Below are 20,951 nucleotides of genomic sequence, written 5' to 3' on the forward strand. Positions count from 1 at the left end.
TCAAGTAGGTCTGTAGATACTTTCAAGTCTTTACTGCTGAAACTCTCACCCTTGCCCTAAAAAGGCGTTGGGTCTCAAAGGGAGTTGTCTTAGAGGAAGGACAACCTGCAGCCTTTATTTTGTTGGGACCAGACCCTGCATCCTTGACTCAGATCCATATTTACATATCCTTATCATCAGACGTGGAGTAAAGGCTTCTGGAACAGCAGATGTAGTTTTCTGCCTATGAAGGTGACACTTTTTAAAGCCTAGAGGATGGAATCGGATCTCTAGAGATAAAAGAGCAACAGTGGCTCTTAGGAGCTTGTCTAACAATTGGTTCAGTAGGTGCTATCTCCAATTCTCATCTACCCACTCCATCTTGATTTTAGTCACCCATCTAAGCTTCCAGCTGCCACCTTTCTTGTGATTATGCTAGCCACTGACTGTGCTCCCTTTGGTCCCACTTGGGGAAGAGACAATCCAGAATGTTGGGAATTACCTGAACTCTCATCTCATTTGTCTCTCCAGCCATGTGTTAGGTTCTGTGGCCACCCACAATCTCAGGCACAGCTGTTCTGTAGGACCAGCCCCAGGTGGCCCAGAGAAATATTTTCTTTGGGTTACATCCAATAGAAGGATACGCTCGGGTCTTGTTGAGAGGCAGCCTGGTAAATGGAGCAAAAACAGCTGGAAGCAGGCAATGCCAACGTGAAGTCCCTCTGGTCCAGCCAGCTTCCCAACCTTGGCCAAGTGCCCACTTTCTCAGGAGAATTCCACCTCCCTTCCAGACCAGAAATGCTGTGGGGCTTGACAGCCAATTTGCAGTCTCCTACATCTTGACCTCTTTGACTCAGGTCCCGGATCTTTTGATCCTCAATGATGAATCCTCAAGATTCAACCCCTTGATCATGATCCCTTGCTACTGGACTCATGGAACTCTCTGTCTCCTCTCTCTAGCCCCTGCTAAGTTTTCTGGACTTTGTCGCTAATCTACTTCACCTACAGTCTTTCTAAGTTGCTTCCTCCGTCACCTCCTTTCCCAGCCCACCCAAGTGCTGTCCTGCTGCTGGTCCAAAGTCAGATGAGGCAGAACTGCCTTTCTTGCTTTATTTTCTTTCCCTTCTACTTTGCTCTTTTTTTCTCTGCAGAGCATCTGCAACCACCCTCACTGCATTCATTTTTTTTTTTTTTTTTGAGGCGGAGCCTCCCTCTGTCACCAGGCTGGAGTACAGTGGCATAATCTCAGCTCACTGCAGCCTCCGCCTCCCGGGTTCAAGTGATTCTTCTGCCTCAGCCTCCCATGTAGCTGGGACTACAGGCACATGCCACCATTCCCAGCTAATTTTTGTATTTTTAGTAGAGATGAAGTTTTACCATGTTGGCCAGGATGGTCTCAATCTCTTGACCTCATGATCCGCCCGCCTTGGCCTCGCAAAGTGCTGGGACTACAGGCATGAGCCACCATGCCTGGCCCTCTCACTGCATTCTTTACCACCTTTTCTTCAGGGCCTACTTGAAAATGAAATACATATTTGTTAGAAATATATTTTTATACTGAGGCTGAATAAGAATCTGATCTTTATGATTCTTAGACTTGAAAAAAAAATATTTTCTGAAGAAAGTAGACTGTTATCTTCATTAACACCTCTGTAAAATTGCAAATGGTCAAAAACACAAAAAAAATGGCTTTGCTCTATGTATAATAGGCGAATGAAGTGAATTCATGGCAACTGAGGCTCTTGCTTTAAAATCAGCTCTTTGTGAATGGAAAGCAGCTGATTTTCTGTAAATCCTCCCCAGATAGAGTTTCTTACAGAAATACTGGCAGACTCTCTAATGACTGTAACTGCTTTGATATGAGGATGTAGTAAATATCTCATGAAAAGATATTGCAACTTTCTACCTTCGGCAGTATAGAGAGGAGAAAAGAAAGTATATGATGTTCTCATGTCCATCTAACTTAGCGACCAAAATGCTCTATAATTTTTTAATTGATTCATCTGGAAAGACTCCATGCCCTGTTGAACTCACAGATCTCCATTTATGTAGGAAAGAAAATTGTAGTCCTATTCCCTTGGCTGCTTGAAATTCCATTATTGATGTGATGAGCTCTTTGTTCCTCATTTTGATACAGATAAGATATTGAACTGAAGAAAATGCACAAAATATATCTTTCTCCACTAATGAACCGAAAAGTGGTAGTGGTGCCATTTGTTAATTTGGGGTTTATTTTGCTTTGCCAAATGGATTTGCCATTAATTTCACTCAGGCCACACAAAACTCTACATCAGTGACATGCAGAAATAGAGGTGGGATTGTCCAGTAGTTGCCAGAATTTGTCTTGATGATGCTTGATGCACATTCAAGAGAGAGAAGGCAGAAGCAATCTATTTCCCTGGGGTGCTGGAGCCAGGAGGACTGAGACTGCCACAATGTGTGAGGCCTTTCCTTTCTGAGCACAGCCTGGTGGCCATCAGCCTTTCCCTCCAGCCCCTGCACAAAACAAGTCGGTCAAGCCATGCACAAGTGATCTTGATTCGAAGAGAGAGAAAGAAATTGGATCCCCAAGTCTCAGAGCTAAGGTACTTATGCACTAAACTCTAAGAGGCATTTCATTTCTAACTAGCTTAGAATTTCCCATAGTTTGACAGCAACCCAAATAAAGAAAATACTTGAGGAAGCAAAGTAGATGTGCTGGAAGTTAAGGGCATTACCTGATGGCTGAATGAATTTGACAGGCTTTTCTCCTGTTGTTTTGATGCAATTGTGTTTTCCTCTACATAGCTGATGGAGTGCTCTGCCTAACCAGGACACACCCGCCTTCCATGGCTCAGCTGAGGGCCACTTTGTCAGATCTCTCCATCTTACTCATTCCTCGCCATTACCTGCTCCCATTAGGGACCTCCCAGATCACTTTGTCACACCCAAGACCACACATTTTAGCACGTCTTGCTGCCTTCTCTTACTCTGTTTCATGTTTTATTGCTTCATGGCATTTAATGTTATTACTACAGCAAAATTGTATTTCCCCAGAGGGAGGAAATTTGACTTGTTTTGGTCTCAAACTCTAAACTCCGGTCAGCTGTGAAGAAACTGGGAACCACATTTGCAGCCCTTCTCCAGGAACATGTATAAAATTGTGTGATGGATACTGTGGGTCATGACCCTATTCATGGCTCCATCTAATTGTTTCTTCTCCCTCTTCCCCCTGCCTCCTTGTTGTCAATCTTTTCTAAGCTTCTTTCAAGCCTTTTAGGGATTGCATGGAATATAAATCACCTTCCATATGCTAAGCCAGAAGTTACCAACACGGATGTTTGCTGATGCCAGGCAAGTAATATAATGTAATGAGTCAGCCAAGGGAAGAGGGCATGACTTGTCTCTGCACAGCTGCAGTCACTGGTGGCCATGCTGGCATGGGGGCCCTCTGTTGCCAAATTTTCAGGTTTTTAAAGAGAAGGTTAGAAATACAGAGTCTTTGGCAAACTTCACAATTTTTAAACATAGACAGCTAAAGTGTGGGAATATCCTTGGTATTTCCCTTAACCTGAAAAACATATTTGGGTGCCATATTCAGTTTGTGCATTACTGGTTTGCACAAGCTGCTTTAAAGTTTCATTTGGTAGATACCCAGTTATAATGGAATGAACTATCCTACTCTGGCTTTCTTTCTTTTTCTTTTCTTTTGAGATGGAGTCTTGCTCTGTCGCCCAGACTGGAGTGCAGTGGTGCAATCTTGGCTTACTGCAACCTCCACCTCCCAGGTTCAAGCAATTCTCCTGCCTCAGCCTCCCAAGTAGCTGGGACTATAGGTACATGCCACCATGCCCAGCTAATTTTTGGATTTTTAGTAGAAACAGGATTTCACCATGCTGTCCAGGCTGGTTTCAAACTCCTGACGTTGTGATTCACCCACCTTGGCTTCCCAAAGTGCTGGGATTACAGGCTTGAGCCACAGCACCCGGCCTGGCTTTCTTAGCATAAGGCCATGAGCCATGTGCTGATCAGCAAGAGCTGAAGTATTTTGAAGGGACTAGAAAAAAGGAAATCTGGTTGTTTAGTTAACTAAAGACCCTGGACTGTGTCATATCCACTATGAATACACCCTCCAAAATCTGAGACCTTGTTAATGAACCCTGTCTTATCTCCCAGATTCTAATTGCTTTTCAGTGCTATGACTTAGAGGGGATGCCATAATGTATATGTGCCTGGAACCCAGTGAGGCAGGGGTCCTAATGTGAAGCATGAAGTTAGAGTCTCATAGAGCCTCACATGGAGGTGTTACCATTCTGGATAAGGGATTAAGGAGCAGTTGCATACGTACTCCCCAAATGTGGTCCCTGAGAAAATTTCTCTGACATGCTGAGAAAAAATAAATAATTCATAAGGTTGAAATTATTGAACTTGTTTTGAGATTATGTACTTTTTTCCCTGTGGTTTTGCCAAAATATCTCATTGGGTATATTACTTGACAAAATAAAAAGTGGCAACCTTAGAATGGTTCCTCTCATCTCTCTTTATTGTTTCATTTTTAAATTATAGTTTCATTTGGTAGCTACACAGTTATAATGAAACTGAAATCTATAATGGTCTGTGAAATCTAAGTCTGTGACCAGATTTGAGCCACACCCTCAGTTAATGACAGGTCCGGGAGAGGGAGGGAAGGGTGAGAATGACCAGGAACACCAGGTGCAGATAGAAAATGTCCATCCTCAGTAAGACTGGTCACCTCTGTGAGGGGTGCGTGTCCTCATTCAGTCCATACTCAAAAGAGATTTATCTGAAAGCTGTCACAAGCAGCTCAGGATTTGGGGTAGGGGGTTGACCTTTTCTAGTCTTTGAAAGAGAATGTATTACTCTTGAGAAATGAAGGATTTTATTGTAAGTGTGTTTGAATTCAGTAAACAGACCCAGAGATGGCCCCATGGGGACAATAGGCTCAAAGAACATAGATGATACCATGGAACTTTGACCTGTTCCGTTTGAGCATCCCTGAGCCTGCATTTGGGACTGACTGCCTTGTTTGTTTTATAAGTTGATCCTCATATTGATTCCTTACTTGCTGGCTATGGGAAAGAAGTCTCCTTCTTGTTTGAACTTGTGTCTTTGTGGGCTGCCTTTATGCTTATTACATAAAAGTCTCCCCGATTCTTGTTGATTTGGTAAGGGACTTCCTTGCTGAGAATATTGCAATGGGAGAGGTTCCAGAAGAGGATCCGGTTTCCATTTTGAAATGCCACTTCTTGGAACCAGGAGAATTTATTCTAGGAGGGAGAAAAGAATTATTGATAAGTTCATAATTATTCACAATTATTTATTGAGTACCCACTCTGTGCCAGGTTGTATTTTAGACAGTAGGGCTCTAATAACCACTAAGCAAAATGGACAAAATTGCTTGTCCTCAGTGGTCTTATGCTTTATTGGGACAAAACAGATCGGAAACAAAACTCACAACATATAAGAACATCACATAGTATGTGAGAAGGAGGCAATTCTACTTGGAAAATCTAGCAGAGCAAGTGTGATCAAGAGTTTAGAAGAAGGGATTGCTATTTAAAATAGGGAAGTCGGATTAGGTGTCCTTGACTAAGTGATAGTTGAGTGACAATGACCGCTGGCTGCTTTGATTGGGAAAAGACTGCAGAGTAGCTAGAGTGACGCCATGGAGACCCGTTAGGAAGCCATTGCAAAAGTCCCGGCAGATGGCTTGGAGCAGGGTGGTAGCAGTAGAGGTGGTGAGAAGAGGTTAGATTTTGAGTGTATTTTAAAAGCAGAGCCACTGTGGACTTCCAATAAACTGGATTTTAAAATAAAGCTAAGAGGGACTTTATAGATCATTTAGACCTCTTCTAAGACAGGGTAGGTGGCACAACTGAGTGAAATTAGCTCCATGGCAATAGGGGCTCTTAGAAACAGGGTGCATTGTCTTATTACATTAAAAGAATTAAGACCAAGCGCGGTGGCTCATGCCTGTAATCCCAGCACTTTGGGAGGCTGAGGCAGGTGGATTACAAGGTCAAGAGATCGAGACCATCCTGGCCAATGTGGTGAAATGCCACCTCTACTAAAATAAAATTAGCTGGGCATGGTGGCGCATACCTGTAGTCTCAGCTACTTGGAAGGCTGAGGAAGGAGAATTGCTTGAACCAAGGAGGCGGAGGTTTCAGTGAGCCGAGATCGTGCCACTGCCTTCTAGCCTGGTGACAGCACAAGACTCCATCTCAAAAACAAAAACAAAAACAAAAAAAATTAAAACACCATTCAAGCCAAATTATATCTGTACAATAGACCTATGAACTTCTAAAACTACATCCTGTAAGAATCAAGCCCATTCTTTTTACAGATGAGAGATTCGGGATCTTACAAAGTTTATTGACTTGTCCAGGATAGAAGCCTCAGGCTTCCTCATTTGTAGTTAGAGTTCATTCATTACATCTATACTTGAACCATGAGCAGCTTTTCCACCTTAGTACCGCTCTGAGTGGATGCTAGCCATGTAGAATATTCTTCTATTTTCCCACTGGTGCAGCATTTTACTCTTCATCTCTATCATCAGGTATCACCTTTTAAAACTTATGAGCCCTTGGCTATCCCAGCCACCTACAAAGAACATCCTTGGGATTCACTGATTGGCTGCTTGTGCTCTAGGACCACTATTCGGGGAGTATGAATGCAAATGCTCCTTAAGCACATTGTGAGCAATGAAAGAATAGGCCAGCTTACCCTCCTCCCTAGTTTGGTGGGTCACATCAGAGAGAGGAAGACTAACAAAGAAGGCCTGTATGAAATGGGAACTGAGGACTATCTTTTGCTTTAGGCATCCACCAAGGTGGATCAGTATTTATATAACATAACAGGGGTACTTTACCTGTGGGGAGAGGAGTGACCATTTAAAATACTGTTCAAAGGGATCACTGATAGTCCTGCATTTATAAGTTTTTAAAAAACGCTTTTTTCCTATTGTAAAAGACATATATCTTGTTACATAGAATAATTTTATATATTTGATAAAGAAGATATTTCCAGGGAAATGATGTTGAGAAGGTTAGATATCCAGGGGAACATTAAGTTGGATTTTCATTTTATATTGTTGACAGAAATAAAAATCTGCATGGATTAAAATTGAAACAGAAAACACTTTTAAAAACTCTAAGGAAATTTAGCCAATATTTATTTAACTTCTGATACAGAGAGGTTTTGAAACTTTAAAAGTAATGAAAAGGGAAAAAAATCAAGTAAAATTTATCACATGAAAATTAAAACACAAACCAGAAAAGTATTCACAATAAATATTGAATAAAAGGTGAACAACCTGAATGTGAAAAGTTATATTTTTCTTGGATAGGAATCCCATGGCATCCATAGATAATAGAGCTGAGAGGAAGAGCTCACAATTCATGAAAGAGGAAATACAAATATGGCGAGTCAACTTGCAAGAAAAGGTAGAACTTCCTAGTAATCAAAGAAGACAGGTTCCATTAAAATGAAAACCAATATTTTTGGTGTGTCAGATTGGTAAAGATTAACGAAAATTTGTAATACATAAAGTCAGCAAGTTAAGACAGACCTGTTTACATATACCTGGAATTAATATCACATGGCATATCAATTTGGAAAGCAATATGGCAACATGCATTGAGAGCCTTAAGATGCTGATATTCATCAATCCGTGAATCTCACTTTTGGGGCTTCATTCTAAAAAATACAAAAGCTAAGGTTTGAGCAAAAATTTACATCATAGACTTATTTATAATAGGAAAAGTTGGTAACAATGTACATATCCACTCGTAAGATGTGTAAGTAAATTTTGCTATAGTTATGTGATGGAATGATGTATCCGGATGTTTATTTCCCTCCATACATACTCTCTGTGCCACTGCTGTGCTTTATATACTATGGGAGTCTATTGTTAAAAATCTCACTGCTTCATCCAGTGGCAACATGTTTTATGGCCCACAGGTGAGAGTCCCATTTATCACAGAAACTTTGGAGTGTACATAAAACTAAAAGAGAGAAAAAGAGCAGCCATAATCACAACATTCAAAGTCAGACATAGTTAATATTTTCATATTTTCCTTCTAATTTTTGCAAAGTACATTCATAGTTCAAGAGAGTCTTACTTAGGTATAATCTCTCAATAATGAAAACTCCTTCAAACTATGGATCAATTATGTGTGTGTGCACCTGTGGGTACATTATACGTTTATGTCTGAATATATATAAGCAAGTTTATGTCCTAATTCTCCAATTTAATATTAGTCTCTGAACATTTCCAACTCATCTTACATTTTTTAAGTTTTTATAAAAATTCCAATTTACCCTTTTAAAAACAGAACTGCTATGTGAAGACACGTAAGAGAACTCTAACCCAACTCTGTAACTATTTTAACAACATGGTGGCTTATAGCAGGCATGAGCGGTCTTTTACAACTTTGCTCCCAATCTCTCCCAACCTCCTGCAATTCAGGCATTTCACTTTGCTCAACCTTATCTCTGATCAGCCTCTTCACCCATTACTCATCATTTCACATCAGGAATCCACAAGTAAGCAATTCAAGAACCTTGAGTGGAACGTGAGTGAAAGCTATTTCTGCAGCCTAAACCCCTTCAATCAATACAAGAATGTTAGCAATTCTATAGTCTGAGCTTATTAAATTCTCATATTATTTTAAAAATGCTAGCACCAGGCCTCTTTGTCTGATTTCTAATCTGTGAAAGAAACAGTAAACAAAGATTTTAATGGGATGGGGTGGAGCGGGGTGCTTTTCCAGGGTGTTCTCTTATCGTTTTCCTGACAAACTTCTGTGATTTAACAGTTACTGGTAAAACCTTTCACCAACAGTTTGTTACTGTGACAGCAGAAGCACTCAAATTCAGAGAGTGTCGAACTTCATCTTGTGAATTCAGACCTGGCAGAAGGCCATTGCTTCACGAGAAGATTGAAAAATGTCAGTCTCTGAGACTGCAATAAATGGACCCCAGGGTTCTGCTTTGTGTACTGAGTGAGAGGATAACAGGGTGACATCCCTGTAGACAGAGAGGCTGACTATGCTCTAGTCAGAGATGGTGTTTTCTAAAATGTGTTAAGTGCAATTCCAGCTTCTCGGCTTTTGACAGATGTTCCTCTAGAAATGTTCATTGCTCAAAGGCATTTAGGAAAAGATTCATTGCAGGACTGTAATATGCTAAGGTGCAATATGAATCAATAATCACAAATTGTAACATACAACATTGAAACCTACATGAGCATGAAACTCTTCTTCAAGGGAGAATAGTGTCTTCCAAAGCCTGATTTGGGAAATTCTTGTTGGACGCTTTGCTTTTGTAGCAGATTTGAATCTTAGTTCATAAATTCAGATATGCAAGAAATAGACATTTCACATTTTTGAAATATTGAACCCTGATTTTAATATCCCCATTCCTCCCAGGTGGCAGGAAGCTTAACTTTGGCCTTTCTTGGAGCTCTGCACTGACCTGTTAGTACCATACCAAAGTTCTGGTCATTGCTCATCTGTCACACTTGTCTAGTTGCCCCTTGACTCAAACAGTACCCAGGATCCATCCTAAGGTCTTCCCTCAGGATGCTTTGTGGGCAATACCTGAGTCTCTTTCTACTGGTGGTTTGGGGCGTAAATCTATTTTTTTCTTTTCCTTCCTGATTTTCTCTCCCTGTACTCCCAAAGTCTTCCTGAGTATACCTAGCATTAGGTTCTACTGTTTTATTTTCTTAATTGATGGCTAGTACTTAAGAACATTACCTCCTTTCAGTATTCATGTATTTTTTTTGAGATGGAGTTTTGCTCTTGTTGCCCAGGCTGGAGTGCAATGGTATAATCTTGGTGCACCACAACCTGTGCCTCCTGGGTTCAAGCGATTCTCCTGCCTCAGCCTCCAGACTAGCTGGGATTACAGGCATGTGTCACCACACCCGGCTACTTTTGTATTTTTAGTAGAGACCGGGTTTCTCCATGTTGGTCAGGCTGGTCTTGAACTCTCGACCTCAGGTGATCTGCCTGCTTCGGCCTCCCAAAGTGCTGGGATTACAAGTGTGAGCCACTGTGCCCAGCCTATGTAGTTTAAGTAAGACTATTTACTGTCTTATATATCGAATGGGTCACATGTAGTGCAAGCTTCAAGACTGGTTTGATTCAGCAGTTCAATAGTGTCATCAAAGTACTAGTTTCATTCTTCCTTTATGTTTTGTGACTGCGATATGACATCAAACCTGAGATCTATCCCTTTATAAAGGGGAAATGGCTAGCATTTCCAGGTTTTATATTTGCATACCACATCTTCCAGTAGAGAGACACAGTTGCTTTGGGTAACTTTTCAGAATGTTAAACAATCCTTCTCTAGTAATAACTTCCATCAAACCTTTATAACATCTTATTGACCTTCATTGCATCACATAAGTATATTAAAATTATTATGAAATATTTTATACATGTAAAAGATATATATAACATGTAAGATATATGAAAAAAATATAATGCGATTTCATAGCCTCCTTTTAGGCAATGCTTCCTATATTCCCTGACAGGGGTAAGGTTTCTTTGTGTTTATCAATATCTTACTTTCCTGCATAATTTTACCCTTTATGTATATAATCCTAAACAGTATTTTTTTAGTGTTGCATGATTTTAAATTTTTCCTTAATGGTATCATCTATATGTATTCTTCTGCCACTTGCCTTTTTGATTCCACATGATTAGTGAGATTCATCCATGCTGGTGGATAAGTCTATTTCTTCATTTGTACTGTGATATATTGTTCCATTGTGTGATTAAACCACAGTTTGCTTATCTGTGTGTTGTTGAGAAACTGTTAGGTTGGCTCTAGTTTGGAAGTATTAGGAATAATGCTGCCAATCTTCTCTTATACATTCTTGTGCCTGCGTGGAAGAGGCACCCAAAAGTACATACATACTTAAGAATGGCATTGTCAAATGAAATCATGAACAGTTTTTAATGTTACTGTATAATGCAAAATTATTTTCCAAAATAGAATATTTTCAATATAAGTAGAATATAAGAAGTCCTGTTTTTCCACATCTTTGCCAACACTTGGTTTTGTCAGCATTTTTAAAAGTTGTCACATTGGTGTGTATGGATTTATACTTTACAGTTCAATTTACCTTTTTGGCAAATCAATTAGGCTGAGAATATTTGCTTTTTTTTTTTTTTTTTTGAGATGGAGTTTTGCTCTTGTTGCCTAGGCTGGAATGCAATGACGATCTCGGCTCACTGCAACCTCTGCCTCCCAGGTTCAAGCGATTCTCCTGCCTTAGACTCCCAAGTAGCCGGGATTAAAGGCGCCTGCTACCATGCCCGGCTGATTTTGTATTTTTAGTAGAAACAGGATTTCTCTATGTTGGTCAGGCTGGTCTTGAACTCCCTACCTCAGGTGATCTGCCCGCCTCGGCCTCCCAAAGTGCTGAGATTTCAGGCATGAGCCACCGCGCCTGGAGAGATATTTGCATTTTTAATTGATATTTTTATTTCGTCTTTTGTGAAATGTCTGTTTATGACTTTTACCCATTTTGATTTTGTGTTGTTTCCTCCTTCTTAATGGATTTGTGGAAGTTTTTGTATGTTCTGCTTAATAATCCAGTGTCAGTTATACATGTTGCAGTATCTTCTCCCAATTTGCAATTTACATTTTCACTTTTTAAAATAAATTCTTTTAACAAACTAAAAACATAAGGTGGTCAAATTATCAAATGATTCCTTGTGGTTGATATTTTGCTGTCTTATTTTAAAAATTATTTCATATATATTGTGTATGCATATATATTGTGTATACTTTATATATATTGTGTATGCATATGTGTGTGTGTGTATTTACATATATGCTTATATATTTGGGCAGTGTGGTGCAGATTATTTGGGCAGTATGGTACTGACACAAAGACCAACGAGACACAATGGAAAGCCCAGAAATGAATCCATGCATATATGTAAATTTGGTAGATGATATTACAGAACATTGGGAAAAGATAAGTGGTGCTGAAACAATTAATTGCCATATTCAAAAAAATAGATGGAATAAGACCCCCTATAGGTCACTTAAAGCCATATATGTATATGTTTATATATATATATGCACACTTATTTCTACATATATACCTGTATATACACTAATATACACATACATGTCTTTAACATAAAGGAGGAGTCTAATTTCATCTGTGTTTTAATGTGGCTATAAATTGTCTCGGCATCATTTACCTTTCCCAATGATCTGTAATGATATCTCTGTCATGTACCAATTTTCCACATATTTCTGGCTTTATTTCTGGGCTCTCTGTTGGTGCCTTTGGTCTGCTGTCTTTGAGTCAGCACCATACTGCCACTAGCTTCTGTCCCTTTACAAAAGCTTTCGGTCTGGTTAGGCACGACTCCTCTCACATTCTTACTCCTACACCTTATTCTTCAGGAGTATCTTGGTCATTCTTGGCTCTTTGCATTTCTACAGAGATTTTTTAATTGATTTGGAAACTTTTAATATCTTTATTAAATTTCTTTAAATTTATAGTTTTGGGGAAGAGTTGATATCTTTGTAACATTATAATGTTGAGTCTTTCTATCTGTATCTCTATCCAAATCTACTTATTTAGATCTTTAGTGTCTTTCGTTGCTATTATAAATGGTATCTTTCAGCATTATGTACTCGCATTATTGCTAGGCATTCTTTTTTCTAATGGACTTCGGTGTTCACATAAGTCAAGAAGAGCCTTTGATATCTGGTTACCTCTACTTTTTGAGGAAACAAAATTCGTGATTCAGAGAATGAAAGAGTTTGTCTATCTGCTTGAATGGAGAAGAAAATAAAAATAAACAGAAAATATTGCAATTTAAAAGTAATTTTAGTAAATTTGCCTGCCACACCTACATAATCTTATTTAATCCTCACCACAACGTTCCAAGTTAGGTGTTATTTGTCCTGTTTTCATGACAAGGAGACCAAGGTTTAGGAAAGCCAAGTAATTTCTCAAAGTCACAGAGCTAAGGTGTTTATGGTAAAGCCAGGTTTTAAAATCAGGCGGATTTCACACCAAAATGTTTCTGTTCATCACGTAGTACTTCCCTCGGGCAAGAAGAATGTTTAGAATTTTCTCAGCATCTGAGTACAAAGACCAGAATGAATAATCCTTTCTGGAGACAATTATGTCTCCCCACACTAAGGCCAGCAGACATTTGATACAACTTTATCCATCTCTTCTTGTCACTGTTACTGGCTGAGGACACCACTTGGCTCCCAGGGAAGAGACTTTGCACACCTGAGGAAACAGACAGCAGACAGCACCACCATGCTTCCCCTAGACTGCGTTTGGACACATGCAGCCAGGTGGGGGACCTGAAATTGTAGAGCAGCATTCTGTGTGGAGTCATTTTAATATTTTCTTAAACAGTCAGTGATGGAAAACTGATAACTCAAGTGAAAGCTTATGGCTGCGAAAAGCCTCCTCTGTGGATTTGACTGGGAAGGATTCTCTGCTGAATATGGCTTAGATGCCTGAGCCCCGTGTTCTTTGGTAAGAAAATTACCGCAAGTCATTCACCATCTGTGATCCTCAGGGGTGGAATCGTTTGCTGGAAGACACAGTTGTTCTCAATCAACCTGCACTAGTCAACAGGCCTCCAGAGCTTCGCAGGTAGGGGTAATGTTATCACAGAAGAAATGGGAAAGGGAGCCTTTGTGGGAAAGGATGATTAGTATTCTTGATGGCTTCTCAGAGGCAGTAGTGGCCATAATCAGTGAGTGCAGCACTTGAGCGGGTTCAGAGCTGCAGTGCCTGGAGTCCTGTCTGCCAGCAGCTGCTGGAGACAGAAGTGGCATCCATGTGGCCACTTCCTCGGGAGGGCTCTTCGGTTTTTAGAGCCAGAGCACAACTGTGACTCCTGCACCAGGCTCACTGGACCTCAGGAGCCTTACTGGAGTCTCCTCAGAATTCAGAAAAAAAATGAAGAACTAAGAAGAAAGATTACAAAACTTAGTAGAGATCCTCTGAATAGATGCAATTTGAGAAAGCGCACAGATATAGGTTACTCAACTGGAGGAGTTCTGTGTTTGTGTTTTCCTATCACGAAGAGTTCGGGAGAAAGTGGGTGCTCGCTAACCATTGGTCCTCTCCTGTCTTCTCTTCCTTTTCTCTCATCTTGCCCTTTCTCTTTTGCCCCTGTTCCTTTTCTCATTTTTTGTTCTCTTATTTGTTCTTCCCTCTACTTCTTTTCCCTCTTGCTTCTTCCTCTGCTTTACTTCATTCTCCCTGTTCTATCCTCTCTTCCAGTCCCCCCTTTCTCCACTCCACCCTTTGCTATGTTCTGAATTAGTAATTAACTCAGTGGAAAGTTGGGAACCGTTTCAGAAATCCTATTTATTTTATTTCATCCGTTGTTACTCTGCGCTTTTTGTTTGAGTGAATTTCGGGTATACCCTCAATGTTGCTCATGGAGTACAGAAATTCTGGTGACTGCTACTCTCCGATGTCTCTCTCTCTTTCCTAGAACTGACTACTGGTTCTTTCCAATTCTGGTAGATGGATTATATTTCCTGCATAGTACTTTCAGCATAGATCGTTTTTGGTAAATGAATGCCTAATGTGCCACTAGGGAAGCGAAATTCATACCTATTTCAGCTGGGGTGAGCACCGTGACCTTCTGTTATATATACCTACGATTGCCACCAGAGACAGAAGATTGAGTTGGGTGCACTAAGGGTAGAGACAAGGGCTGGTGCTACATACTTATCAGATGGGATTCTTCTAAGAATTAATAAAATAATGGGCATAAAAATTTAGAATTAAATAATGCTATGTGTATGGTATGCTACAAAGATTTAGACCTCTTTACGAATCTCAGGTTAGTCATTTACTAGCATGCAACCTCGGGCAAGTCACTTTATTCCACTTGAACCTTAGTTTACTTTTCTATAAAATGGAATCAAATGCTTCTTCCCTCCACCCAACTATGCATTTATGTATCAGTCAAGCATTTGGATCATCCTCACTTTATGGCATTCACTGTTCTAAGCACTTTATAAATTTAACTATTTAATATCATCATAACCCTTTATAAATTTATTTAATATCATCATAACCCTTTGATACTATCTCATTTTTCAGATTGGGAGCTGAAGCACAGAGAGGTTTAATAACTTGTTTAAAGCCTCATGGATAGTAAGTAGTGGAGCCACTAACATTTTTTGTGCAGCCACCTTAATTCAAGCTTTTTTCCCTTTTAACTGAAGATATTATTGCCCTGAGATATTGCCTTGAAATTGATATAGATTTTTTTCTTGAGTTTGCAAATTTTCTCTCTTAGAGGCCTTAGGAAAAAATAACATTAAACAAATGCACACTTAATTATGAGTTCATTTTCTGTGTTAATGTAGTAAAGAGGTGAATGAATGTCATAAAATATATTCTCATTTGGTTCCACTCTGGGAGAGTTGTTGGATTGCAGCCCCAGTGCTTTCAGCAGGGGAGCCGGCCAGACATGGCTGCAGCCTGCTGGGCAGTGTGTGGGCAGCTCATCCAGCAGTGTGCCTGCACTCCTCATCTGCACAGAGCATGCACAGAGGCACACAGATGGGGACTCAAGTGGGGCCAAGATCACTGGGAAGAGTGTCAGAAAATGAAACCTGGCCAACAGACAGCACCCTTCTGTTTAATCAGAATGCTGGAGCCAGGTCCAGAGAATAACTACAAACTGGCTATGGCTTGGGCACAGCATCTTGTTCTCTATTCAGCATCTTGTCCTCATTTTCAAATGTCTGGTCCTTGGGAAGGTCTCAAACTTCACTTTGGTACTCAATTATACTGCCTATTGAGGAGTTTTCAAGGCAAAGTGAATTCATGTGGCCTGGATTCATTATTATTATTTAAGGTCATTAGCACATTTTTAGACTGAATTGGCAGCAAGGAGAGGGAGGAAGGAAACATCTATTGAAGTCATACCAGGTGCTGGGTGCTGTAGTGGGTGCTTCTATGCATGTTACCTCAACGGATGATACCAGAGAAGTGGAAATAACGTCAGATTGTCATGGAAAAGACAAATAGAGAAGGTGAGATGCATGAAAAATGGACTTTTAAAATTCCTAAATCAATGCCCTCAAGTCACCTAAAATGATTAGAAACAGTTTATAGTTGCCTTATGTGTGTGTGTGTGTGTATTTTTTATTGTGTTTTAGGTTTTGGGGTACATGTGAAGAACATGCAGGATGGTTGCATAGGTACATACATGGCAATGTGGTTTGCTGCCTTCCTCTCCATCACCTGGATAACATGGGGAGAAATGCCAGATATAGTTGCCTCTTATGAGGAGACAAGAACTGTATGTGTTCCTCGTTTTTTCTCCATCTGCTTGCTGAAGGGTCCCGGTTTCACTTGTGTAGTCCTTCTCCTTCCCTTTGTCCAGCCTTGAGAGACTGATTTTACTAAGCTTTTGTGTGGAATTTCAGGTGAGATGGAACGGAGGAAGAAAAAAGAGCCTTAGGGACACATGTTCATATCCATGCGTGTATGTGTATTTACGTGACATATATTCACATGATACATACACATTACAAATGCAGTTAAGCCATACTTAATGTTTTATGATATATTTTAAATCCTTCGAGTTTATTATGAACATTTCCCCATGTCAACACATTTAAAACCACAATATCATTTTTAATATTGCCTAAAACTCCTACTCGGTATATGTCAATACTTGATTATTGGATACTTAGGTAGTTTCCAGTTTTAGTTTTATCAACAGCAGTGCAGCAGTGACATCTGAAAAAAGTCATTTAAATTGGCACCAATTTCTGTTTCTCAGGGATCAGCTTTATTGTGATTTTTCTTAAATTAGAGGAGTTGCCTATATATTCAAACTTTTTTTTTAGATTACTAGAAATATTCTTGTAACAATATCTTATGGGGGACCGACTGTATAAAACCCATAGAAGTGTACTTCCCTGGCCAGGCATGGTGACTCACACCTGTAATGCCAGCACTTTGGGAGGCCAAGGCAGGTGGATCACTTGAGGTCAGGAGTTCCAGACCAGCCTGACCAGCATGGTGAAACCCCATCTCTACTAACACAACAACAACAACAAAAATACAAAAATTAGTTGGGCTTGGTTGTGCACATGTGTAATCCCAGCTACTTGGGAGGCTGAGGCAGGAGAATCACTTGGACCCAGGAGGCGGAATTTGCAGTAAGCCGAGATCAAGATCATGCCACTGCCTCCAGCCTGGGCGACAGAGCTAGACTCTGTCTCAAAAAGAAAAATAAGTGGTACTTTCCTGCATGGGTTGCCTCCTTTCCCTCAACACCCCATCCCTCCGTGACCTCTGAGCTTCCACAGTACCCAAGACTGCTCCAGAACAATGGTAAGACCACTGAGCTAGGTACTAGTTTTGTTTTGTTTGTTTCTTTATTATTATTTGCTGATGTCACAGAGGACTGAAAACTTGCTTTTTTTCTTTAAAAGAGGAAACTCTTTTTTAAACTCAGATTGAGCTCTGATGTGCTACTTTGTTACCTGAATTTATAGTGATTTTTCTTTTTTTTCTATGATATAATAGAATCTTTATATTTAAACAAACTTAAACACATTCAGGCACTGTGGTCTACAGCTCACTGAAAGTGTTATGTATACATGAGCAGGAACCCCCACAAGAGCCAACCTGGGTTTTTTGTCTCATTAGCTTAGAGAAAGGCATGGGGGGTCAGGACCTACCATATCTCTTGGAAATTAAGAATATAAAGACAGTCTGGCTTGTTTGGTAAAACTGTGCTTCTCCATGTCTTGCCCCTTTTGATCTCCTGCCTCAGTTTTGTTTTGAAATGTTAACACTGTTCATCTTGTCATGATCTTTTGATCTTGGATATTAAGGTAGTTTCCAGTTTTAGTTTTATCAACAGTGCCGCAGTGACATCTGAAAAGTCATTTAAAATGGCTCCAATTCCTGTTTCTCAGGGATCAGCTTTATTGTGATTTTTCTTATGGGAATTGTCTATATAGTCAAACTAATTTTTTAGATTCCTAGAAATATTCTTATAAGTGAATATTGAATCACTTGATCTCTTCCCTAAGTTTTGCTTTGAAATGTTGACACTATTCGTCTTGTCATGACTTTAATCAGATGACTTTCCTATGCAACGATGCTTCGTTTTTCCTAAGTTTCTTATTTCCCCAGTGATTCTGGGGTGGGATGGAGAGTGAAATAGAAATACAGGCATCAACCTTAGTGTTTTCACTGCAATTGTTTCGTTTGTGTCCCTCAAGGTGAACCTCTCTGAATGAATGTTATCATATATCTCACAAACTCGTGTTTTTTCTTCAGATGTTGGGATTCAAATTCCTTGGAAATTTCACATGTTAACCTAACTTAGTGACGTGATGTGATCATGCATAAGAGAACCTTCATGATTTTTTATATTATTAGGAACCTGATCTCTTTGTCATTCCTCTATTTTGTGCCCTGGCTGTTGGAAGATGAGAATCTTGTGATTGGATCTAACCAATGGAAATGCTGGAGAACTGAGTTAGATATGCATATGCGTAGGATGTTGAAAGAACAGAAATTTAAGCTTTAAAGTATTACTACTATTAGATTTATAAGTTTATTTTTTTCCCCCTCTAATCTTAAATAAAGCAGATTGCTCACATATCTCTGACACCAGAGGGAAATTAGACGGTAAATGTATGTTGATAATACAGAAGGATCAGAGAGAGAAATCCATTAGCAAATAAAAGAAAATGGGAAGAGTAAGTACATCATTGTAAGCAAAAACTGGCAAAAAGGAAGATTTGAAGCCAGAAACAGTCAAATCGTTCTTCTAAAAGTGAGAAAATGTTTATGAGGCTCACATTAGACATATTTTCTATTCTATTGGGGTCTGGATAAATAGATAGGAAAGTATGATTGAACAGGTGGAATTTAGCTGTTTTTCAAAACTTGAACAAACAAAAAAGGGTATTTTGGGGTCCAATTAGCAACATTAAGATAAATTTTATGTACTGGCTTCCTGGGATTTATGCCTTCAATTTACAAGTTTTGCTGATAAAGAAGAAAATCAATTTTATTTTATTCTATTTCCCAAGGAGATAGCAAAATGCTTGAGGAATTTTTTTTGCAAGAAACTTTTTAATTAGGACTATTATAGAAACGAGTTAAAGAGCCAAATATCAAACCTGAAAATGATCTCCTGAGGCAAGAGTGCGCATGATTATTAGGTTTGGAGGCAGACTATTGTTAAGGATTCTCATGTAAGGTTTCTTAGTCTCCACAAGCAAAGGTGATCAAATCTAGTTGAACTTGGTTTACAGCATATGCAGTTGCCCTTCATTCTCCCAAGTAGACAAATCAAGCTTGATTACGTATGAGATACCAAGGCATCCAGAGAAATGCTAGAGGGTGTAAGTCATGTCACAATGGGGTGTGGGTAGGTGTTTCTGAATAGGGAGATGGATGGCCGCATAATCCTGCCTCCTTCACCCAGCCAGCTCAAATCTTAAGAGAGGCAGTAAACAGGGCAAGGAAAGGAAGATCTGAGCCCTTCCTGGAGCTCAGCTGCATCCTGAGGCAGATATCTAATGGACTAGAACTGACCACGTGGAGAATTCCTTGTGTCTAACCTAGAACTGAAGCCCATGTGAACACTCTCTTAGTTTATTTCCATCCTGAAGCTCTAACCAGAAGTTTAGATCTTAGCATTCCAACATAACAAGGAGACAAGCGTTACCAGCCTAATCTCTGAGAAGTAAAAGAATATGTGAAAAAAGTAACATGAGTCCCAGAGTCTAAAGCAGAAGTGGATAAGATGAGCTAACCTACAATCTTCTAAGCTGAGACAAGAGTACACCAGGCCCCTGGTCGGGAGGATGGTGTGTGTGTGTGTGTGTGTGTGTGTGTGTGCGTGTATGTGTGTGTGTGTGTGTGTGATTTACCCATTAGGCACTATAGGTACAGTGCAGTGGGACCAGGACAGTTTTAGGGCTCCACAAAAATGTTTCAATCTTTTTTAAAATCAAGAATAAAAAATGAATATAATAAAAATAATGAATATTTAATAATGAATTCAGCATGGATTATATAAACTTGCCTTATGCCAGTGTAATCCTAAAATATGTTTTCATATTTTTTTTTCTATGGAAGAAGGTGCTCATTACGGCCAAAGTGACTAGGGCAAAAAATGTCATTGTCAGCTCTGACAGATTGAATGACCATGAGAGACACAGAATGACAACCTCCTGATAGAGAGATGCAGAGAGATTGGCATGGAGGAACAGAGACAGAACAGCAAGAATCCGACACAGGAAGATACCTGCAGAGTGAGAAAGAGGGACAGAGAGAGGGAGATGAAAACAGACACACAGGCACACACACAGAGAGGGAGACAGGCAGACACACCCCTGCACCCCCTCGCCCTCCCCGACCTGCCCCACCAACATCCTGACAGATACAGGAAGGCAGAGGGCATGAGACAGATGGAGAGACAAGAAAGACATAGAGAACTAGACAGACAGACATAGGCTAAGATACCACAGGGAACATTCTACTGGAAGGAGGTGGCCATCAGCTTGATCTTACTTGTTTCAGTCTCCCAGGATCAAATATGTCTGAAGAGTAACAGGCCTTTCCATGCACTCTTTATTTCTAGCCACAGAGGAAACAGTAAGAGAGAAGAGGGCAGACTCTTCTGTTTACCAGGATTTTAATTGGCTACCTTTGGAGTCTGTGGGCCTAAGCTATGACTGTTGTCTGGAAGCTTTGGGAGTAAGGTAAAATCACAGTGTAAAATCACAGTGGAAGCTTGGAGCCGAAATGATTATTGTATCTTCTCCAACCTGATACCCAGTAATGATGTGTTTGTAAGGCCAGTGGTCCAATTTTTTTCCTGCAGAGTGAACAAAACAATGACTCTCACACTACCTCTATATAGATATTTTAACACAGACACATTCTAAACAGCAAA

General features: G+C 39.9%; 1 protein-coding gene across 1 annotated transcript in view; it reads left to right on the forward strand.

Annotated features, from left to right (window-relative positions):
* Positions 1-17,288: 17,288 nt before the first annotated feature.
* ST6GALNAC3 (ST6 N-acetylgalactosaminide alpha-2,6-sialyltransferase 3) overlaps positions 17,289-20,951 on the forward strand; it is a 352,495-nt gene continuing 348,832 nt past the window's right edge. The window contains exon 1 of the mRNA XM_012442800.3: positions 17,289-17,359. Coding sequence (XP_012298223.1) covers positions 17,357-17,359 — 3 coding nt within the window. The 5' untranslated portion in view covers positions 17,289-17,356. The remainder of the gene's footprint in view (positions 17,360-20,951) is intronic.

The sequence above is a fragment of the Aotus nancymaae genome, unplaced genomic scaffold, assembly GCF_030222135.1.
Source record: "Aotus nancymaae isolate 86718 unplaced genomic scaffold, 86718_ANA_hifiasm-v0.15.2.pri h1tg000007l, whole genome shotgun sequence".
Classification (NCBI taxonomy): Eukaryota; Metazoa; Chordata; class Mammalia; order Primates; family Aotidae; genus Aotus; species Aotus nancymaae.